Source organism: Chiloscyllium plagiosum, unplaced genomic scaffold, assembly GCF_037043375.1.
Source record: "Chiloscyllium plagiosum isolate Xiang-an unplaced genomic scaffold, Cpla_swu_hap1 HiC_scaffold_22, whole genome shotgun sequence".
Classification (NCBI taxonomy): Eukaryota; Metazoa; Chordata; class Chondrichthyes; order Orectolobiformes; family Hemiscylliidae; genus Chiloscyllium; species Chiloscyllium plagiosum.
In genome coordinates this window covers 38,820,074-38,842,055 of record NW_028270160.1, presented here as the reverse complement: position 1 = coordinate 38,842,055, position 21,982 = coordinate 38,820,074, and the positions used below count along the sequence as shown (strand labels likewise).

At 42.2% G+C, this 21,982-nt stretch overlaps 1 protein-coding gene across 2 annotated transcripts in view; it reads right to left on the bottom strand.

The window, feature by feature from the left end:
* The window catches only part of tcerg1l (transcription elongation regulator 1 like), a 773,510-nt gene that overhangs the window by 600,705 nt on the left and 150,823 nt on the right, over positions 1 to 21,982 (bottom strand). For both annotated transcript variants that reach the window (XM_043712591.2, XM_043712592.2), the window contains exon 6: positions 16,643 to 16,786. In XM_043712591.2, the coding sequence (XP_043568526.1) occupies positions 16,643 to 16,786 (144 nt within the window). The remainder of the gene's footprint in view (positions 1 to 16,642; positions 16,787 to 21,982) is intronic.

Sequence of the window (21,982 nt, the reverse complement as noted above, 5' to 3'; positions counted from 1 at the left end):
TTAAATAAACATTTCAAAGAAATCATTGAAAGGTTATTGGCTCAAATTAAACTTCAAGGACCCAAAAAACAAATAAGAAAATGCCATAATTCTGAAGTTAGGAATCCATGTGTTGGTTATTGGTCAACTCAGATGAGCTGTTTCTGCTTGACTGTATCTGCAGATATGTTACACCCATAAATAATTTTGTTAGGCTGAAACTGTTATGGATGAGCACATTTCATTAGAGATTTAAGTCTATAGCTCATAACATTGACTAAGATCCTTTAATAAAAACAACTTTGTCACATCTGTTCTGGCGATGCCATCTTCCTCTGGAGTGCCACTGACGTGTCCTACTCTTTCTTCAACCAACGATTCATTCCCAACATGGTTGACAAGTACAACCCACTTCTCACATTTCTGTACTCCTCTTTCCCTCCCTCCTGAACAATTGGAATTCCTTTGCCCTCTTTTTCCACCTCAGCAATCTGCACTTTCCAAAGTTTCATCCTCCATCATTTCCAGCAGGATATCTCCACCAAAAACATCCTCCTCCCACCTCTGCTGTCATTTTTTGCAGAGACCATGCTCTCTGTATGGCATGGTAAGGTGCAATCCTAGGGCTCAGGAATTATTTTGATGAAGAGTGGAGTAAGGGGTTGCAGAGTATGTAATTCTGCCTTTTCACCTCCTCCCTTTCACTGTCCTGGCCCCAAACAGCATTGTATTTGTACATCTTACAATCTGATCTACCATATCCACTGCTCACAATTTGATGAAACCAAATCTAAACCAGACAACCACTTTCCGTAACACTTCTGTTCCCTTAGTAAGAATGCACCTAACCTTCCAGCAACCTGCCACCACCATCCTCACTGTGGTTTTTTTTTTATGTCTTGTTGGCCAATGGTAACCCGCAGAATGGGACTGTGGGGGATTTGGTGATGGTAGTACCCCTGAATGTCAAGGGGCAGTGGTTAGATTGTCTCTTATTGGAGATGGTATTGTCTAACAATTCTGTGGCACAAATGTTACATGCCACTAGTCAGCCCATGTCTGGATATTGTCTAGATATTGCTGCATTTGAACATGGACCGCTTCAGTATCTGTGGAGTCACGAATGATACTGAACATTGCACAATCAGCGAACATCCCCACTTCTTACCTCATGATGGAGAGAAAGTCATTGATGGAGCAGTTGAAGATGGTTGGGCCTAGAACACTACCTGAGGGACCCATGCAAAAATGTCCTGAAGCTGAGATGCTGACTTCCAGGTACCCAGGTACCCATTGATTCCAGTTTTACCAGGACTCCTTGATGCCTCACTCAGTTGAATGTAGCCTTGATGTCAAGGGCTGTCACTCTCACCTCACCTCTGTAATTCAGCTCTTTTGTCCATATTTGAACCAAGGCAGTCATGAGTCTAGGAGCTGAGTGGCCCTGGCAGAACCCAAACTGGGTCTCACTGAGCAGGTTTTGCTGGGCAAGTGCTGCTTCATTGCAATACCAAATGACATCTTCCATCATTTTAATAATAATTCAGTGTGAATTGATGGGATGGTAATTGGCCTGGTTTGATTTGTCCTGCCTTCTATGTACAGGCCATACTTGGGCAATTTCCACATTGTTGGGCAGATGTCAGTGTTATACTTGCTCTGAAAGGGCAAGTTCTGGAGCACCAGCTTTCAGTACTATTGCTGGAATGTATCCGGACCTGTAGCCTCTGAAGTCTCCAGTGCCTCCATACATTTCATATCGCATGGATAACCAAATTGCCTGAAGATTGGCATCTGGGATGTGGGGATCACTGCAGGAGGCTGAGACTGATCGTCCACTCAGTGTTTCTGGCTGAAGATAGCTGTGAGTGCCCTATCTTTTGCACTGATGTGTTGGATTGTTCCATTAGTGAGGTTGGAGATATTTGTGAAATCTCCTCCTCCAGTGAGTGGTTTAATTGTCCACCACCATTCATTACTGGATGTGGCCAGACTGCAGAGCTTAGATTTGATCCGTTGATAATGGGATTGCTTGCTGCTTATGCTGTTTGGCATTCAAGTAGTCCTGGGAGAAAGTGAGGAGTGCAGATGCTGGAGATCAGAGTCAAAAAGTGTGGCACTGGGAAAACACAGCAGGTCAGACAGCATCAGAGGAGCAGAAGGGTTGACGATTTGGGCATAAGCCCTTCATCAGGAACGTGGTGGTCAGGTGAGGGGAGGGAGGTTGTGGGAGGAGGAAGAGGGTTGAGAGATAAATAAGGAGGTGTGGGGAGGGGGAAGGGCTAGCCCAACCCCCCCCCGCCCATTTATCTCTCAGCCTCTTCCCCCCTCCACATTCCTTATACTCAAAACGTCAATTATTCTGCTTCTCAGATGCTGCCTGACCTTCTGTGCTTTTGTAGCACCACACTTTTCAATTCAAGTAGTCCTGTTTGACAGCTTCACCAGTTTGACACCTCATTTTCAGGTATGCCTGCTGCTGCTCCTGGCATGTCCTCCTGTGTTCTCCATTGAACCAGAAATGATCTCTTGGCTTGATGGTAATGGCTGAATGAGGGACATGCTGGGTCATAAGGTTGCAGACTGTGCTGGAATACAATTCTGCTGCTGTTGATGGCCCACTGTGCCTCCTGATGCCCAGTCTTACATTGCAAGATCTGTTTGAAATCTGCCCCAAGTGGCACGATGATAGTGCCACACAATACAATGGAGAGCATTCTCAATGTGAAAAGCAAAACATCATCTCCACAAGTGCTCTGTGGTGGTCACTCTTACCGATACTGCCATGGACAGACTCATCAGCAACCAGCATATCAATAAGGCTGAGGTCAACTCTGTTTTTCCCTCTTGTTGGTTTCCTCACCATCTGTCGCAGACCCAATCTAGCAGCTGTTTCCTTCGGACCCAACTAGCTCAACCAGTCGTGCTGCAGTAAGACCATTCTTTGTGGTGGGCACTGAAATCCTTGTGTCCTTGCCACCCTCAGTGCTTCCTCGAACTTTTGTTCAATATGAAGGAGTGCTGATTCATCAGCCGAGGAAAGATGGTACACGGTAATAAACAGGAAGCTTCTTTATCCATACTTAACCTGAGGCCATGAGACATCATGGAGTCCGAAGTCAATGTGAGAAGTCCCAGAGCAAATCCCTCCTGACTGTATACCATTGTGCCGCCACCTCTTCTGGGTTTGTCATGTAGTGGGACAGGATATATCCAGGGATGGTAACAGTGGTTTCTGGAAGATTGTCTGTAAGATTTGATTCCATGCATATGACTTTGTCAGGCTGTTGCTTGACTAGTCAGTGAGACAGCCCTCCTAATTTGGCACTAGCCTCTGGATGTTAGTACGGAGGACTTTGTCGGGTTGACAGGGCTGTTTCTGCTGTTGTCTATTCCAGTGCCTCGTTCGATGCTAGGTGACTGCCTGGTTTCATTTCTTTGTTGAGACTTCACAGTGATTGACATAACTGAGTGATATGCTTGGCCATTTCAGAGGGTAGTTGAGAGTCAAACATATTGCTATGGGGCTGGAGTCACATGGAGGCCATACCAGGTGAAAATGGCAGATTTCCTACTCTGAAGGACATTAGTGAGCGAGGTGGGGTTTTTCTGACAATTGACAAATTGTCATGGTCATCAGATTATTCCAGAACTTTTTAAAAAATTGGATTTAAAACTGAGTCCCCAGAACATTAGCTGAGTTTCTAGAGTAATAGTCTAGTAATAGGCCATTACCTTGCCAGAGACCCAGAGCCTGTAGAATAAATGAGAAAAAAATTTTAAGAAGTCTATTAAAAAATCTTTAGAACAATTGTATGTTTGTAATGGCACAATGAAATGTATGCTTTGCTAAATATCTTTCTCCTATTTTACCTTGACTGAAGACAGAACTCACATAATAAAATTATTATCCTCATACTCCAGGAAACAAAGTCAGACCGCTTACAGTCTCAGTGGACTGTGTATTATTCATCTCTAATCCATCATGGGCTGATAGATTACTTACTGTGCAATAAAAGATATGCCTACGTTACCAAAATCTGTTCCTACTTTTACTAATATTTGAATTTTAAATCCATCAGCTTCAAACTCAAATAATTACATCTTAGAATTCCTGCGTTGTAGAAAGTAAGGGAATTGTGTATAAACTTAAACCATTACTTGGATAAACTAGGGAAACAGAGCACAGTACCACACCTCCCAAACAATTATTCAGACATATTGCCACTAGACGAAGGAAACAAATGCATAGAGAATTATGCATTCACCAAATTGCTGCTCATGTTTAATCGATCCTAGTAGCTAAGCATAATGTTTAGTTTACAAACTATATTTGACTCATTTTGGTGATAGCCCTTAGAAGTCCGTTTTAGGATTGCTATGTTTTCTGAAAAAAGAACTGTTCCAGGTCTACTGAACACCATTTTCTTTCCTTCAAAAGTCTCCAAAAAGACAAAGTCAAGCAACAGCGATGCCTGAATATTATCCAAGCCACAATGGGGTCGCAAGTATTTCAGACATTCTTGAATTGAACAACTATAGAACATATAATCTTGGAGCAGCAGTAGACAAATCAGCCCTTCAAGCCTGCTCCACCATTCAATAGGATCACAGCAGATTTGTTTCAAATTCCTTATTCCTATCTACCCTCAATTACATTTGATTGCCTTGCCTGATAAGGATCTATTACTGTGGTTGTTGACTTGTTCGCTCATCTGGTAAATTTGTTTGCAGACATTTCATCACTGTACTTGGCAACATCATCAGTGCGCCTCCAGTGAAGTGTTGGTATTCTGTCCCACTTGCTATTTATGTGTCACGGTTTGTTGAGATGGGTGGTGTCATTTCCAGGTTTGTGTCTTGGTGGTTGGTATATGGGGTCTAACTCTATGTGTTTGTTAATGGAGTTCTGGGTCGAGTGCCAGGCCTCTGGGAATTCCTGTGCATGTCTCTGTCCTAGGATGGATACGTAGTCAAATTGGTGTTCTTCTTTGTCCATGTGTATGGACACAAGTGATAGTTGATCATAGCTGTCAGTGGCTAGTTGGTGGTCGAGTACTCCAATGGCTAGTTTTATTCTGGTAGCCCTATTAAATTGATTGTGGCAGTCTTTACATGGCATCTTGTATATAACATTGGTTCTGTTAGGTGTGGGTATGGGATCCGTTGTACTTGTCAGTAGCTGTCGCAGTGTGTTTGTTGGTTTGTGGGCTACCATGATAGCTAGGGGTCAGAGAGGTCTGGTGGTGATTTCTGATGTCCTTGATGCATGCGAGGGTGACCGGTGTATCCAGACATGTCGTGTTTTTGTGTTGTGGTCTGTTGAGTCGGGACCGGTGGACTATGCTATTTGGGTAATGGTTGTTTTTGAAGATGCCACACAGGTGTTCTTCTTTGACTTTGCACCGTTCTGGGGGTACTGCAGTGTGTTGCGGCTTGCTTGAACAATGTTTTAAAGCAGCTCTGTTTGTGGGTAGTTGGGGGACTGTTGTAGTCGAGTACTTGATCTGCATGGCTGGCCTTCCTGTATACGCTGGTCTGGAGCTTACCATTGGCCTTGCATTCAACCACTATATCCAGGAAGGGAAGTCAGTCATTGTTCTCTTCTTTCTTGGTGAATTTTATGCTGGTGACGATGTTGTTTATGAGTTGATGGATTTCTTCCAGTTGAGTACATTTGATAATGACAAAGGTGTCATCCACATGGTGGATCCAAAATTTAGGTGAGATACTGGTTAGGGCTGTCTATTTTAATCTTTGCATTACAGATTCTGCTATTAATCCTGATATCGGTGATCCCATAGGTATTCCATTGATCGGTCTGTATACGTGGCCGTTGAAGGTGAAGTGGGTGGTTAGGCACAGATCAGTATTTTGAGGGTGCTGTCCTGACTGATGGCATTGGTGGTGCAGGGTGTCTGCATTACCGGTCTGTCTAATAGCAAGGCTAGTGTTTCCTTGGCTAGGGAGATGTCGATAGAGGTAAATGGTGCAGTCATGTTGATGAAGATCATCATATTATCTTCATCTATTCTGATGTCCTTGATGATGCTGCGAAATTCTTGGGTGAAATAGATGACATGGGTTGAGCTGTTTATCAACTCTCTTGTTGTAATTCTTTTGCTAGTCTGAATGTCAGTGTACCCAGAAGTGAAACCATTGGTCTGAGGGGGATGTCTGGTTTGACTGCCTTGGGAAGTTCAAAGAAATGGGCTGTGTTGGATCCCTCTGGCTTCATTTTTTGGTAATGAAACAATCAATCAGTCTTATTAATTTCACCGAGGAGAAAGTGAGGACTGCAGATGCTGGAGATCAGAGCTGAAAATGTGTTGCTGGAAAAGCGCAGCAGGTCAGGCAGCATCCAAGGAGCAGGAGAATCGACGCTTCGGGCATAAGCCCTTCTTCAGGCGGTTATTAATTTCACCGCCTTGTGTAGATTTTTCAGGGTAACTATATCAACTATTACTCATGTCCATACACACAATCAAAGAAGGACACCAATTCGACTGGAGCAACGTTTTCATCCTAGGACTGGCCAAATAAAGACATGCACGGGAATTCCTGGCGGCTTGGCACTCAACCGGAACTCCATTAACAAACATGTAGAGTTAGACCCCATATACCAACCAATAAGAAACAAACCTAGAAATGATCACCCCATATACCAACCAATAAGAAACAAACCTGGAAGTTATCATCTCAACACCATTTATGTGTCACCTCAGCAATTTGGGACACATAAATTGCAAGCAGGACAGAACACCAACACTTCACCAAAGGCGCACTGACGATGTTACCTAGTATGGTGATGAAACATCTGCAAACAAATTTACCAGCTCAGCAAACAAGTCAACAAGTACATCCACAACCTGAGTTACAAAGCTTCTGAAGAACTTCAATCTATTTCTGTCTTTTCAATGTTTAATGATTCTGCTTACATCACCTTCTGAGGCAGAGGGTTCCAAATTTGCATGACCTTCTGCAAGAAAAAAAAAGTCTGCTCAGCTGTGTTTGGAGTGACAACTCTTAATTTTAAAACAGTTTTCTTTAGATCTGGACTGATCCTCAAAACAAAACATCCTTTCCACATCGACTTTTTAAAGACCATTCGAGATCTTATACATTTCAATCAAGCCACCTCTCACTCTTCTCCAGTGAAAAGGCGCACAGACTTTCCAAACAATCTTCATGAGGTATCTACTTAATCCAGGTATCAGCCTAATAAACCACCTCTGAACTGCTTCCAGTACATTTACATCTTTCCTTCAAAAAGACCAAAAGCACATACCGTCTTTGAGACATAGTCTCACCCTGCACAATCGAAGCATGTCATCCCTACTTTTATGTCCAATTCCACTCAATCAACCTCTATTATGCGCTGTACCCACGTACTAACCATTCATGACTCATGCATTTTAATACCTAAATCCCTCTGTATCTCCTTTCTCAATCTTCCTGCCAAAGTAAATGACTTCACATTTTCCCACAATATACTGCATTTACTAGATTTTGCCTACCCACTCAACTGACCTATAACCAACTGCAATCACCTTCTCTCCTCTATACAACATACTTTACTACCTATTAAGGTGTCATCTGAATTTTCCTACTGTGCCTTCCACCTGGTACAAGATACAATACAGAGATTCACCAAAGACTCTTAGATAGCACCTACTCACTTCCATCTAGAAGGATGAGGGCAGTTCCAAGCCATTTACTATCCTGACTTGGAATTATATCACCGTTCCTTCAGTATCACTGGACCAAAATATTGGAATTCATTCCTTAGTGGCATTATGTATCTACCTACAGCATGTGGACTGCAGTGGTTTAAGAAGGCAGCTTATCACCACCTTCTCAATGGTAACAAGGATGGACAAGAAATGCTGGCCCAATCAGCAATACTCATGTTCCACGACTAACTAAAAAAAAGGTTGAGAGAACCTCAAATCTATTGGACAATTGCTGAGGCTGACACTCATCTACTCCTACCCTCAGAGTCCTCTTACCTGCTTCATGCAGAGGGGTTTGGAGGTGGCGGAAATGTCGGCGGATGATTTGCTTTATGCGAAGGTCAGTAGGGTGGAAGGTGAGCACCAGGGGCGTTTAGTCCTTGTTACGGTTGGAGGGGTGGGGTCTGAGGGCAGAGGTGCGGGATGTGGACGAGATGAATTGGAGGGCATCTTTAACCACGGGGGAAGTGAAATTGCGGTCTCTAAAGAAGGAGGCTATCTGGTGTGTTCTGTGGTGGAACTGGTCCTCCTGGGAGCAGATACGGCAGAGGAGGTGGAATTGGGAATACGGGATGGCATTTTTGCAGGAGGTAGGGTGGGAAGAGGTGTAATCCAGGTAGCTGTGAGAGTCGGTGGGTTTGTAAAAAATGTTGTTGTCAAGTTGGTCATCGTTAATGGAGATGGAGAGGTCCAGGAAGGGGAGGGAGGTGTCAGAGATGGTCCAGGTAAATTTAAGGTCAGGGTGGAATGTGTTAGTGAAGTTGATGTTAAGGTCAGGGTGGAATGTGTTGGTGAAGTTGATGAATTGCTCAACCTCCTCACAGGAGCACGAGGTGGTGCCAATGCAGTCATCAATGTAGCGGAGGAAGAGGTGGGGAGTGGTGCCAGTGTAATTACGGAAGGTGGACTGTTCTACGTAGCCAACAAAGAGACAGGCATAGCTGGGGCCCATACGGGTGCCCATGCCTACCCCTTTGGTCTGGAGGAAGTGGGAGGATTCGAAGGAGAAATTGTTAAGGATGAGGACCAGTTCGGCTAAATGAATGAGTGTGTCGGTGGAAGGGTACTGATGGGGACATCGGGAAAGGAAGAAACGGAGGGCTTGGAGGCCCTAGTCATGGGGGATGGAGGTGTAGAGGCACTGGATAGACTCCACCCTGACCTTAATACACCAACACATTCCACCCTGACCTTAACATCAACTTCACTAACACATTACACCCTGACCTTAAATTTACCTGGACCATCTCTGACACCTCCCTCCCCTTCCTGGACCTCTCCATCTCCATTAATGACGACCGACTTGACACCAACATTTTTTACAAACCCACCGACTCTCACAGCTACCTGGATTACAACTCTTCCCACTCTATCTCCTGCAAAAATGCCATCCCGTATTCCCAATTCCTCCGCCTCCACCGTATCTGCTCCCAGGAGGACTAGTTCCACCACATGGCCTCTTTTTTAGACACCGCAATTTCCCTTCCCACGTGGTTAAAGATGCCCTCCAACGCATCTTGTCCACATCCGCACCTCCGCCTTCAGACCACACCCCTCCAACCGTAACAAGGACAGAACACCCCTGGTGCTCACCTTCCACCTTACCAACCTTCGCATAAACCAAATCATCCGCCGACATTTCCGCCACCTCCAAACGGACCCCACCACCAAAGATATATTTCCCTCCCCACCACTTTCCGCCTTCCGCAAAGACCGTTCCCTCTGTGACTACCTGGTCAGGTCCACGCCCCCCTATAACCCATCCTCCCGTCTTGGCACCTTCCCCTGCCACCGCAGGAATTGCAAAACCTGTGCCCACACCTCCTCCCTCACCTCCATCCAAGGCCCTAAAGGATCCTTGCACATTCGTCAAAGTTTTACCTGCACGTCCACCAATATCATTTATTGTATCTGTTGCTTCCGATGTAGTCTCCTCTACATTGGGGAGACTGGACACCTCCTGGCAGAGTGCTTTAGGGAACATCTCTGGGACACCCGCACCAATCAACCACACCGCCCTGTGGCCCAACATTTCAACTCCCCCTCCCACTCTGCCGTGGACATGGAGGTCCTGACCCTCCTTCACCGCCGCTCCCTCACCACCCGATGCCTGGAGGAAGAACGCCTCACCTTCCACCTCGGAACACTTCAACCCCAGGGCATCAATGTGAACTTCAACAGTTTCCTCATTTCCCCTTCCCCCACCTCACTCCAGTTCCAAACTTCCAGCTCAGCACTGTCTCCATGACTTGTCCTACCTGCCTATCTTCTTTTCCACCTATCCACTCCATCCTCCTCCCTGACCTATCACCTTTTTCCCCTCCCCCACTCACCTATTGTACTCTATGCTACTTTCCCCCCACCCCCACCCTCCTCTCATTTAGCTCTCCACCCTTCAGGCTCTCTGCCTTTATTCCTGATGAAGGCCCGAAACGTCAATTTTACTGCTCCTCGGATGCTGCCTGAACTGCTGTGCTTTTCCAGCACCACTAATCCAGAATGCTTCATGCGGAGTCACAACCTCCTGCCTCCGACCACTGACAAAATCAAAAGACCCTATCCTCAGTGGTGTGACTCTCTCTTGGTACAATTAACCGAGATAACTTAACCTCTTCCTGGCGTATCACAGTGTCTATAGCTACGCTCGAAGCTCAAACTGAACCAAATCTGCTAGCTTCACCACTTGCTGCAAACAAACTTCTGGTCTGGAAATTGGTTCTGCTATTTTTTACCATTTGGAAAATGGTCACGTGTCAATTTCTCTCCCAGATATTTCAGGAATTTCACTCTGCTTGGTACTAAAGCAGAATGACGAGTTGCAATTTTGCTGCAGTGCAAAAGATCAATTTCTTAATTTCTAATGTATCTTATGTGAGACCCTTTATTTAGTAAGTACACCTCAGACTGATACCCAGATCAATACAGAATAGGCTTTTCAATAAGGCATGTCCCATAAAGTAAAAAAAACACAATTTGTTGTGATACAATCAGGGTCTCAAAAGCCGGCATGAGCAGAAAATATGAATGTCAGTGTAAAAATTAATATCTCCCAACATGCATTCTAATTGTCAGCACAACAAAATACAGATAAAAGACAGAAAACCAATATAAATAAACTGGATGAGCAGGATCAAATAAAAGTTTTGAAGAGCACGTTATAATTGGACAATTTAAATCCATTAAGAACCTATTTCAGAATTTATTTCTAATTCAGATATTTGACACTTGCTCAAATAAACCCATGCTGCTTTTCAATTCCAAATGTCATCACTTTTTATTCACAACTATCTCCTTATGAAAAACAGCTTGTTCATGCAATAATAATGAAGGTGAAGAAAATAACAGGTCTAATAACGGCTCTGGTAGTGAAATTAGCATTTCCATGGTTTTGAAAACTGGAGGTTTGGCAAACTTTACTCGTGAAATCTGCCATGCATTTCAAACAATGGCTCTTCCTTGTGATTTGACATCGCTTTCTTTGTATACCTTCTTCATTACCTTATTAGCTACTTCATCTGTTGTAACCTGTTACATTTTAATACCTTTTAGGCTATTAAAACATTGAATGCTTTTCTGAGTATATCGCCCATTCTAATTGGGTGTAAATAACTCATTCTTTGTTCATTTGTTCATGCCTGCCAATGCGCAAATTCTGATGAATCGACAGCTTTGTTTAATGCATTGGTTTGTTTTAGTTAATGAGCTGAATTTTCCTTTTTATTTGCTTTCCTTTAACGTTTCTTCAGTCCTATAACAGCATAAGAAATGGAAATTATTACTGCACCCAGGAAATGTGGCACCAGAATTTTCTGTGTTTTTAAGTGGCCGGAGATCTTCTCAGCAGCTGTGCAGGTTAGGAAGTTGTAAATGTACTACACATAAATTTTCCTTTTATTTCTTTTAATAGAAGGCAGATTTTGGCCCATAAACTCTGATTCTCCAAAACTCGCAACCAAAAGTCAAGGCTGGTAGCTGAACCTTTGAAATGTGCTCATCAGTAGTCAGATAGTTCTTTTGACATTATTTAGGAATTAATGCTCTCCTTCATTAAACATGTGGATTCAGATGGAAATACTTTCCATTATTTAATGTGACCAAGTTGTCTGTCATTTGCAGAGTCTGCTTCCTGTGGGTAATTCTCTGCACTCATTAATGGCAATTTTGATTTCAAAATAAACCAACGTGTACCACAGCATTTTGCTTCAATATTTAGGGAGCAAAGTTTCTGTCCATTTGCATCAGTAAAACAATCAGTTAGAATGGACCAAACCTGTCCAAAGATTGAAGAATCTTAAACATAAGTGAATAATGCCCAACGCCACTTACCTTTGGAGTTTCCGTGATTATTACCCAGCCTCAAGACTGATTAGTTCCGACTAGACTACACCCACAAAACTGGCCAAAACCCTTACCAAATATGGGGGATTCTGTCAACTGCTATTTGTGACCATGAAAACTTCGATTTTACCAGCACATTTCCTGAACACACTTCAGACACAATTTCTCAAATGCACTGAGTTGAAAATGCTGGTCCTTTGTGTTTCAATACTAATAGAAAATATAGAGCAATAATATCTTAAAATAAAATAATTATGGAAAGCCATGAATTACAAACATTTTTGTATGTAGATAACTTGAATCAGGAAAAGAAATAATGAATACACTTCCAGCAGCAATTAATTTTGTATTGATAAAATCTGTTATTTTCTCCTCACCAAATGCATAGAAATGTATTTATTCATGAACATTCAACATATTTTATTATATAGCATCAGAACTTCAACCTCAACTTTAGCCTCATACATCAGAGTAATTTATTGATTCATTTGAAAGAAAGCAACACATTGTTTACTCCTTGTTGCAGAATGAAAAGATGATCCCTGTGTGTTGCAACAACATTCTGAAACAAAGTCAATAAAATACAACTTTGATGGGGCCAAAAATCTGGCAGTTGCAGGTTCAAAGTCAATGAAAAAGGATATTGAATGAGGAGTATAATCAGTGTTCAATGTCATGCACTAGAAAATAAATGTTTTTGAACAGCATTCAAATCACTACTTGTAGTGAGAGGTTTATTTCAGTTAACCACACTTCATAGAACCCACACCTGGCTGATTTTGTTTTAATTAAAGCTATTTTCCTAATCAAGCCATTCAGAGATTTTATTAGATACCTCAGGGGTAGGTGGGACTCTCAGTCCAGGGGTAGGGATACTACCAGAGTGCTATAAGAGAGCTTTACCCTACTGATTCTTAGCTCCTGATATTTATACAACCAATTCACATCCAATCAACTCAATTAATATATCCATCACCTGTTTCGTCATGCCTTAGACCATACTGATGTTAATACATTCAATCTGTTATTGCCCATTTATGATTGTGCCAAATTTGAACTTTAAACCCAACTGGGCTTCAGATTAGCTGAAGGTTCTCTACAATCTACATAGCTTGTGTGCAAGTTATTCAAAGAGATTGCAGCAACTGAATCTTCATTCTTGAATTTATCAAATCAACCGCAATCCAAATGGTAAATTCTATCCTACTTTCCAGACTAAAAACCAAACTCACTCAAATTCTTTCCTTGCATTGCTTGGCTTAAAAAACATTAAATATCCAGTACAAACAATGCTTATAAAAGACATTTTGAATTATAACGTACATTTGATTCAGTTACATATTCCAATTTTAGTACTCCATTAACTCAGATGCTTAAAAGTATTTTCTGAAATCAAAAAGCTTCTCAAAGTAATATAAGGATAGATTTGGTCTTCACAGTCTGAATGTTAAATATCATAAGGGGAATGACTGAAAATCATATGGGAAGAATCTAAAGGCCTATTTCCAAATTAATGTTATCTTCCATATGTTAAATGGGGTGGCAGTGACTGGGGGGAGAGAGTGGATGTGACAGGATCATGGCTCCAGATTCAGTTCCCATCATCCAATCCTTCAATAAAATTTATACCTTAGCTTTCAGCAAAACCAATGCTTAAAGTCTCAGTAAATAAGACCAGAAAATATCCCACAACTACACTGCTTCACCAATAATATTCAGTTTAGAGCAGGCAACTACTAAAAACTAACTACAGTACATTTAGAGTCATAGGGTCATAGAGATGTACAGCATGGAAACAGACCCTTCAGTCCAACCCGCCCATGCCGACCAGATATCCCAACCCAATCTAATCCCACCTGTCAGCACCCGGACCATATCCCTCCAAACCCTTCCTATTCATATATCCATCCAAATGCCTCTTAAATGTTGCAATTGTACCAGCCTCCACCACTTCCTCTGGCAACTCATTCCATACTTGTACCACCCTCTGTGTGAAATAGTTGCCCCTTAGGTCTCTTTTATATCTTTTCCCTCTCACCCTAAACCTATGCCCTCTAGTCCTGGACTCCCTCACCCCACGGAAAAAGACTTTGTCTATTTATCCTATCCATGCCCCTCATAATTTTGTAAACCTCTATAAGGTCACCTCTCAGCCTCTGACACTCCAGGGAAAACAGCCCCAGCCTGTTCAGCCTCTCAATATAGATCAAATCCTCCAACCCTAGCAACATCCTTGTAAATCTTTTCTGAACCCTTTCAATTTTCACAACATCTTTCCGATAGGAAGGAGACCAGAATTGCACACAATATTCGAACAGTGGTCTAACCAATGTCCTGTACAGCTGCAACATGACCTCCCAATCCCTGTACTCAATACTCTGACCAATAAAGGAAAGCATACCAAACACCTTCACTATCCTATCTACCTGTGACTCCACTGTCAAGGAGCTATGAAGCTGAACTCCAAGGTCTCTTTGTTCAGCAACACTCCCTAGGACCTTACCATTAAGTGTATAAGTCCTGCTAAGATTTGCTTTCCCAAAATGCAGGACCTCACATTTATCTGAATTAAACTCCATCTGCCACATCTTAGCCCATTGGCCCATCTGGTCAAGATCCTGTTGTAATCTGAGGTAACCCTCTTTGCTGTCCACTACACCTTCAATTTTGGTGTCATCTGCAAACTTACTAACTGTACCTCTTATACTCGCATCCAAATCATTTATATAAATGACAAAAAGTAGAGGGCCCAGCACCGATCCTTGTGGCACTCCACTGATCACAGGCCTCCAGTCTGAAAAACAACCCTCCACCACCACCCTATGTCTTCTATCTTTGAGCCAGTTCTGTATCCAAATGGCTAGTTCTCCTTGTATTCCGTGAGATCTAACCTTGCTGAACAGTCTCCCATGAGGAACCTTGTCGAACGCCTTACTGAAGTCCATATAGATCACAAATACTGCTCTGCCCTCATCAATCTTCTGTGTTACTTCTTCAAAAAACTCGATCAAGTTTGTGAGACATGATTTCCCATGCACAAAGCCATGTTGACTATCCCGAATCAGTCCTTGCCTTTCCAAATACATGTACATCCTGTCCCTCAGGATTCCCACCAACAACTTGCTCACCACCGACGTCAGGCTCACTGGTCTATAGTTCCCTGACTTGTCCTTACCACCCTTCTTAAACAGAGACACCACGTTAGCCAACCTCCAGTCTTCAGGCACCTCACCTGTGACTATCGATGATACAAATATCTCAGCAAGAGGCCCAGCAATCACTTCTCTAGCTTCCCACAGAGTTCTAGGGTACACCTCAGGTCCTGGGGATTTATCCACCTTTATTCACTTCAAAACATCCAGCACTTCCTCCTCTGTAATATGGACATTTTGCAAGATGTCACCATCTATTTCCCTACAGTCTAGATCTTCCATATCCTTTTCCACAGTAAATACCGATGCAAAATTTCTGAAAGATCTTTGGTTTCCTTCTTCACTTTCGCTTCCACTGTATTCAGACCCCATAAAAAGTCAGGGTAGTTAATAATCTATTCCAGAGTTGATATAATTAGGCATATCAGGAGAAAATAACAAGATAATTTCATTTCTTCATACCGTACTGCTTTATTCATTTATGCTTAAATTTTCTTGGTACAACATTTTAAAAATCACAATAAAATAAATAATTTACTTTTACAGTGTAGATTACTCAGCATACTTATAAATACCAGAAGTGTTGTAGTTAAATGGGCTCTTGTGAAAGAGGACATGAATCAGGTATGCACTAATATTACAAATATTCCTGACAATTTGCATTAATATCTGGAATCATCATTTATATAATTGCCTTGTGCATTTAAGATTACAATAGCTAGCTTTTAAATCAAACCTCTACTTTAAGGTTTTATTAATCCAAAGCCCGCTTCAGAACTGGATTAGTACAATAGAGTAGACTAATCTCCTTAAGCACTGAGGATTGTCAAAGCCAAATGCAGGGAGAAAAACTGAATGTGAAGAATTATATTGTAGTAATTAAACTTGTCTAATTTCTGGATTACTTAAATAAATGAGTGAAATATCAGTCAGTCCAGCATTCAAATTTATTCCTATGCACCAAATAAACATCAAACAATACAGCAGAAAAAATTACCTGATCACCCTTTTCGTTTCTGTAAAAAAAGTTTTCAAACCCCTGAAACAATTGTTCAGTTTGTGAACAAAATGAAATACAATATTTATTACCAATGTGTAATGTACAGAGTCAGGCAGAACACAATGTTTAACAAGATTATTGCCAAACACACTACTAATGGAATTCCAACCATTATTGTACTTATGTCATTTTGATTTGCTGTACAACTCATTTCCTAAAACATCTTATGGCGCAGTTAACTACTTTTGCTTTTATAGTAATCCATTCTAAAATATGAAAATATATAATCTCTCTTATTTATCATTATTTTTAGATAGTGAATATATGCGCATACATACATGACTAGTTTTCAATGCCATACATCTGGACCCTGCGTTGACATTTCGCATTACTGCCAAAGGTAATAATGTCCCTTGCACATAAACTGGATGATCACTTACCATTATTTAGATTCCTTCCATCAAACTGGGCAACTCTTCTGATGTCACAAATTGCAGGTTGACCACATTTATGTTTACTCGAATCTCTCTGGAGACAATAAATCTGTTTGAGGAAACGAGCATTCGGACAACTGGAGGATGTTGCTAAATTAAATGGAAGAAAATGCAATGTTGAACAAATTATTATGCTTAAGAAAATGATAATGCAACATTGCTGAGTTTTAACAGCAATAAAATTACATTTGTCACAGATATCAGAAATACGTTGTGTGAACCGCTATTTTACACAGGTTACATTATTATAGATTTGCTATGATAGTTTGAGGCGAAATTTTACTGCCCCAGCTGGACCTTTCAGAAGGTTGGGTGGGAGGTCTTAATTGTGTGGAGGGCAACAATGTCCCAAAGGCAGGTTAAAGTTTTGATATTAAGTTCTTTGAATCTTTCCGGTTAGTCAGGCTTCATTGCTGGCAACTTGCATGAATGCCTTGCATTCATTAACATGCCATGAATACTTGCTTACACACCAGCCTGCTGGAATTCCATTCAAGGGTGCAATCTAATTACCCAGAAGCAGAAAACACGTATATTCAAAACCGCAACTATGTACAAGAGAAGTGTCCCTGCAGGGGAAACATCAGTGCTTATAAACTTCTTCACTAACTTAGCTCATTCATAAACAAGAAATCGATTAGTGTTAATGCTAGAATAGAAGGGATGAAGCCTGACCAGGTCAACTGGCTATTAAGAAGTCTCACTCATATGCAGTCTGCTTTCTTGTAGTTAAACCCTTACAATGTAAAAAGTGAATCTTCTGCATGTTCATGAAAAGTTTCAGTTATATGTAGTCTGCCTTCTGCAGAACGACGTTAGTAAGTTGGTGTGGACAGCACATGGTGGGGGAGGGGGTGGGGCGCGGTGGCTCAGTGATTAGCACTGCTGTCTCACAGCACCTGGGACCTGCTTTCGATTCCAGCCTTGGGCGACTGTGTGGTGTTTGCACATTCTCTCCGTGTCTGTGTGGATTTCTTTTGGGTTCACCAGTTTCCTCCCACAGTCCAAAGATGTGCAGGTCAGGTGAATTGGCCATGATAAATTGCCGATCGTGTTCAGGGATGTGTAGGTGATGTGCATTCGTCAAGGGAAATGTAGAATAGAGTAGGGGAATGGGTCTGGGTGGGATACTCCTCAGAGGGTTGGTGTTGAGCCAAATGGCCTGTTTCCACACTGTAGGGATTCAATGAGTTACATTTCTGATGAAGGTCAATGCAGAGAGGTGCGAGGAGGTACATTTTGATGGAAAGAAAATGGCGAGACAACATAAAGAGTACGACTCTAAAGGGTGTAGAGGCAGATAAACCTATCTATGTCTGTCATTAAAGGTGGAAGGACAGATAGAAATAGCAGCTTTTAAACCATACAGAATCCTAGGCTTTACTAAAAGGGTAATGCAGTACTAAAATAAGGAGGTTATGCTGAACTTGTATAAGTCAGTAGTTGGACAGAATGCTCCGATTGAGGTCACAGCGTCATTGAGGTGTACAGCACAGAAAAAGGCCCTTCAACCTATTTGGTCTGCATTGCTAAAAACAACCACTTACTTGTTCTATTAAAAAAGTGAAAGGCTTAATTATTCTAATTACAGTTTCCAGTAGTTGGCCATAGTCTTGTGTGCCTTAACATAAGTGAATATCTAAATGCTTACCACAGAATCACTACAGTGTGGAAACAGGCCCTTCAGCCCAACAGGCCCACACTGACCCTCCAAAGAATAATCCACCCAGACCCATTCAAGGCACCTAATCTGCACATCCCTGAACACTTTGGGCAATTTAGCATGGCCAATACACCTAACCTGCACACCGGTGGATTGTAGGAGGAAACCAGAGCACCCAGACACAGGGAGAATGTGCAAATTTCACACAGACAGCCGCCCAAGGCTAGAATCAAACACAGGTCCCTGGTGCTCTGAGGTAGTAGTGCTAAGCACTGAGCTACTGTGTCATTCTTCAAAATTCCCTGGGTTTTTGCCTCTAGCACTCTTACATGCAGTGTGTTCCAGATTCCAGCACTCTCTGGGTTGAAAAACTGTTTCCTCACCTCCCCTCTAAACCTCCTGTCCCTTACCTTAAATTGATGTCCCCAAACATAATTCCAAACTAAACTAATCCCACCTGTCTGCTCCTGATCCATATCCCTCTAAACCTTTTCCTATTCATTTACTTAGCTAAGTGTCTTTTATACATTATAATTGTACCCACATTAATCACTTTCTCAGGAAGTTCATTCCACACGCGAACAACCCTGTATAAAAAGATTGCCCCTCATGTCTTTTTTAAAATCTCTCTCCTCTCACCTTAAAAATATGCCCCAGTCTTGAAATCACCCATCCTAGAGAAAAGTCACCGACCAGTCACCCCTATCTATACTCCTCCTGATTTTTTAAACCTCTCTAAGGTCAGTTAGTAAGTTTGCAGATGGCACCAAAATTGGAGATGTAGTGAACAGCAAAGTTAAATATGGGTTGCTGCACTTTGGAAAGGCAAAGCAGAGCAGGACCTTTACACTTAATGGTAAGGTCCTGGGGAGTGTTGCTGAACAAAGAGACCTTGGAGTGCAGGGCATAACTCCTTGAAGGTGGAGTCAGTTAGATAGGACAGTGAAGAAGGCGTTTGGGATGTTTGCCTTTATTGGTCAGTGCACTGAGCGCAGGTGTTGGGAGGTCATGTTGCATCTGTGCAGGACATTGGTTCGGCCACTTTTGGAATACTGCGTTCAATTCTGGTCTCCCTGTTTTTGGAAGGATATTGTGAAACTTGAAAGGGTTTGGGAAAGATTTACAAGACTGTTGCCAGGGTTGGAGGGTTTGAGCTACAGGGAGAGGCTGAATAGACTGTGGCACTTTTCACTGAAGCATCGAAAGTTGAAGGGTGACCCTGACAGAGGTTTATAAAATCATGAGGGACATGAATAAGGTAGATAGATATAATGCCTTTTCCCCAGGACAAGGGGAGCTGAAATCTAGAGGGCAAGGTGAGAGGGGAAAGAGCAAGGGGCAACTTTTTCATGCAGAGGGTGGTGCGTGTGTGGAATGAGCTGCCACAGGAAATGGTGGAGGCTGGTACAGTTACAACATTTAAAAGGCATCCAGATGGGTATCAGAATAGGAAGGGCTTAGAGGGATAAGGGCCAAATGCTGGCAAATGGGAACAGATTTATTGAGGATATCTGGTCAGCATGGACAAGTTAGATCAAAGGGTCTGTTTCTGTGCTGTACATCTCTATGAATGAATGACATCTCAACCTCCTACACACCAGTGAGAAAAGTCCCAGCCTTTTATTATTATGCAACTTCCGTACCCGTCAACATCTTGGTAAAGATGTGACACAAGGAAGACAGACTCCTTAAAAAAAATTGACAGAGGCTAGATTTGAGGCCAAATGATTTTGCATGAACATTTTGTGCACAGTCAGAAATATTCACCAATTGTAGTGCAGAAGAATTCCCTGGTCTCTACGGAATTCTCATTTTTTACAAGGTACTTTGATTATCATTGATTCTAATTCAATTTGTTCTCTTTGCACCAATAACCTCGTGTTCAGTTTTCTGGCTAAAGCATCAGTTGAGAGTCACGCTGGATTATGTGTCCCATACTTGTCTGACACAAACCTTTATTTGCAAACAGTATCAACTATCACTAAGTTTGAGGGGCTGAACTACACTTATCGACTGCTGAAACCTAACCACCAAGGTGGTCTGTGCACACTCCAACTTATTCCTCACATTTGTCTCCTGCAGAAATAGAAATAGACATTGGAATGGGTAATTGAGCATTCTGCCCACACTGCTAGATACAAATGGAGATGTGAATTCCCACAGCTGTGGTTGTCCATTTTAACTACTCCAAGCTTAATGCAGCAAGAGGAAGTTAGGAGTTAAAAGGTTCTGATTGAAAGGTGGCCCAATGTTGTCAAAGAGCTAGAACTGATGGAAATCAATGAAGCTTAAAATGTTGTGCACCTGCTATTCCTGCAAGGTGTTCATTCTGAAGGCACTATTTGAACCTCTGACCTCATTGCATGAAAGCCTTTGGTGAAAAGCTCAGATATATCTACTCTCCGAGTTGCATTGAAGGGTCAGTGAGCTGGTGATACACCAGTTCCTGAATGTTATAGCTCCGTTTATGTATTGGCAGAGCAGTAGCACTATGATGCAAACAGTGCAACACTGGCTGCAAGTAAATGACTGAGAGTCACAAGCATATCTGAGGAGCTGTCTGGCACCCATTCTGTGTAGTGTCAAATCTACAATGCTATCTCACAACCACAGGGACATGAAGCATTAAGTAGACAGACTATATAGCCTACTAGTGCACAGAAGAGGTAATGGCCTAGTGTATCATTACTAACCCAGAGACCTTCTTGATGTTTTGGGGACCTGGGTTCAAACCCTACCATGGCAGATAGTGGAATTTGAACTCAATAAAAATCTGCAATTAAAAGTCTAACAATGGCCATACAACCATAATCGATTGATTGTCAAGAAAAACACATCTGGCTCACTGGTGCTTTTTAGGGAAGGAAACTATCATGTGGGCAATCATGGATGGGTACTGAATCCTGGTCTAGCCAGTGGCAGCAAATTCCCACCTAAAATAAAGTTCATTAATCCTCTTGTAGCACTGTCACTCTTAATGTTCCAATGGGCACTGTATCTACCTCAGTCCAAGCTGCCTTGGTCAATTAGAATAGCCTCCTGCAAACAGTACATCTCTTATCTTCTGGAAGACTGGCTGGAGAATGATTAGGAAGGCATCGCTGAAGTTTGGAGCTGTCTTTCGGTAGGAAGTGGAGATCTTCAGAGGTGGGTAGGGGTATTGAGAGTGGTTCAGTGATGCTTCTGGGTTGTAGAGAGTGAAATGCCTGTTCAGGCGCATTTTAAAATATGATGCCTGGAAGTTGAAGCCTAGGAGGCCTGAGCGGGGCTGCAGTACTTTCTGCCTGCCTGCACATTGAAAATTCAGTGTTGCAACTGCAAATACTACATAATGACCTCAGAGAAAAAAAAATGGCCTGGGAAGGCTTGAGCAGAAATCTGTCTCTTTTCTACGTCCGCGTCAACACTTACTCTCATGAAAAGAAAATTCTGCCCATTTTGTGAACCATTATTTTAAATAAGTTATAGATAGAAGGAACAATTGCAAACTATTTTTTAAAAGCCTGATTAGGAAGGTGATCAAAGGTTACAGCAAGAAGGCAGGAGAATGGAGTTGGGAAACATATCAGTTATGATTGAATGGTGGAGTAGACTCCATGAGCCAAATGGCCTAATATATTTTA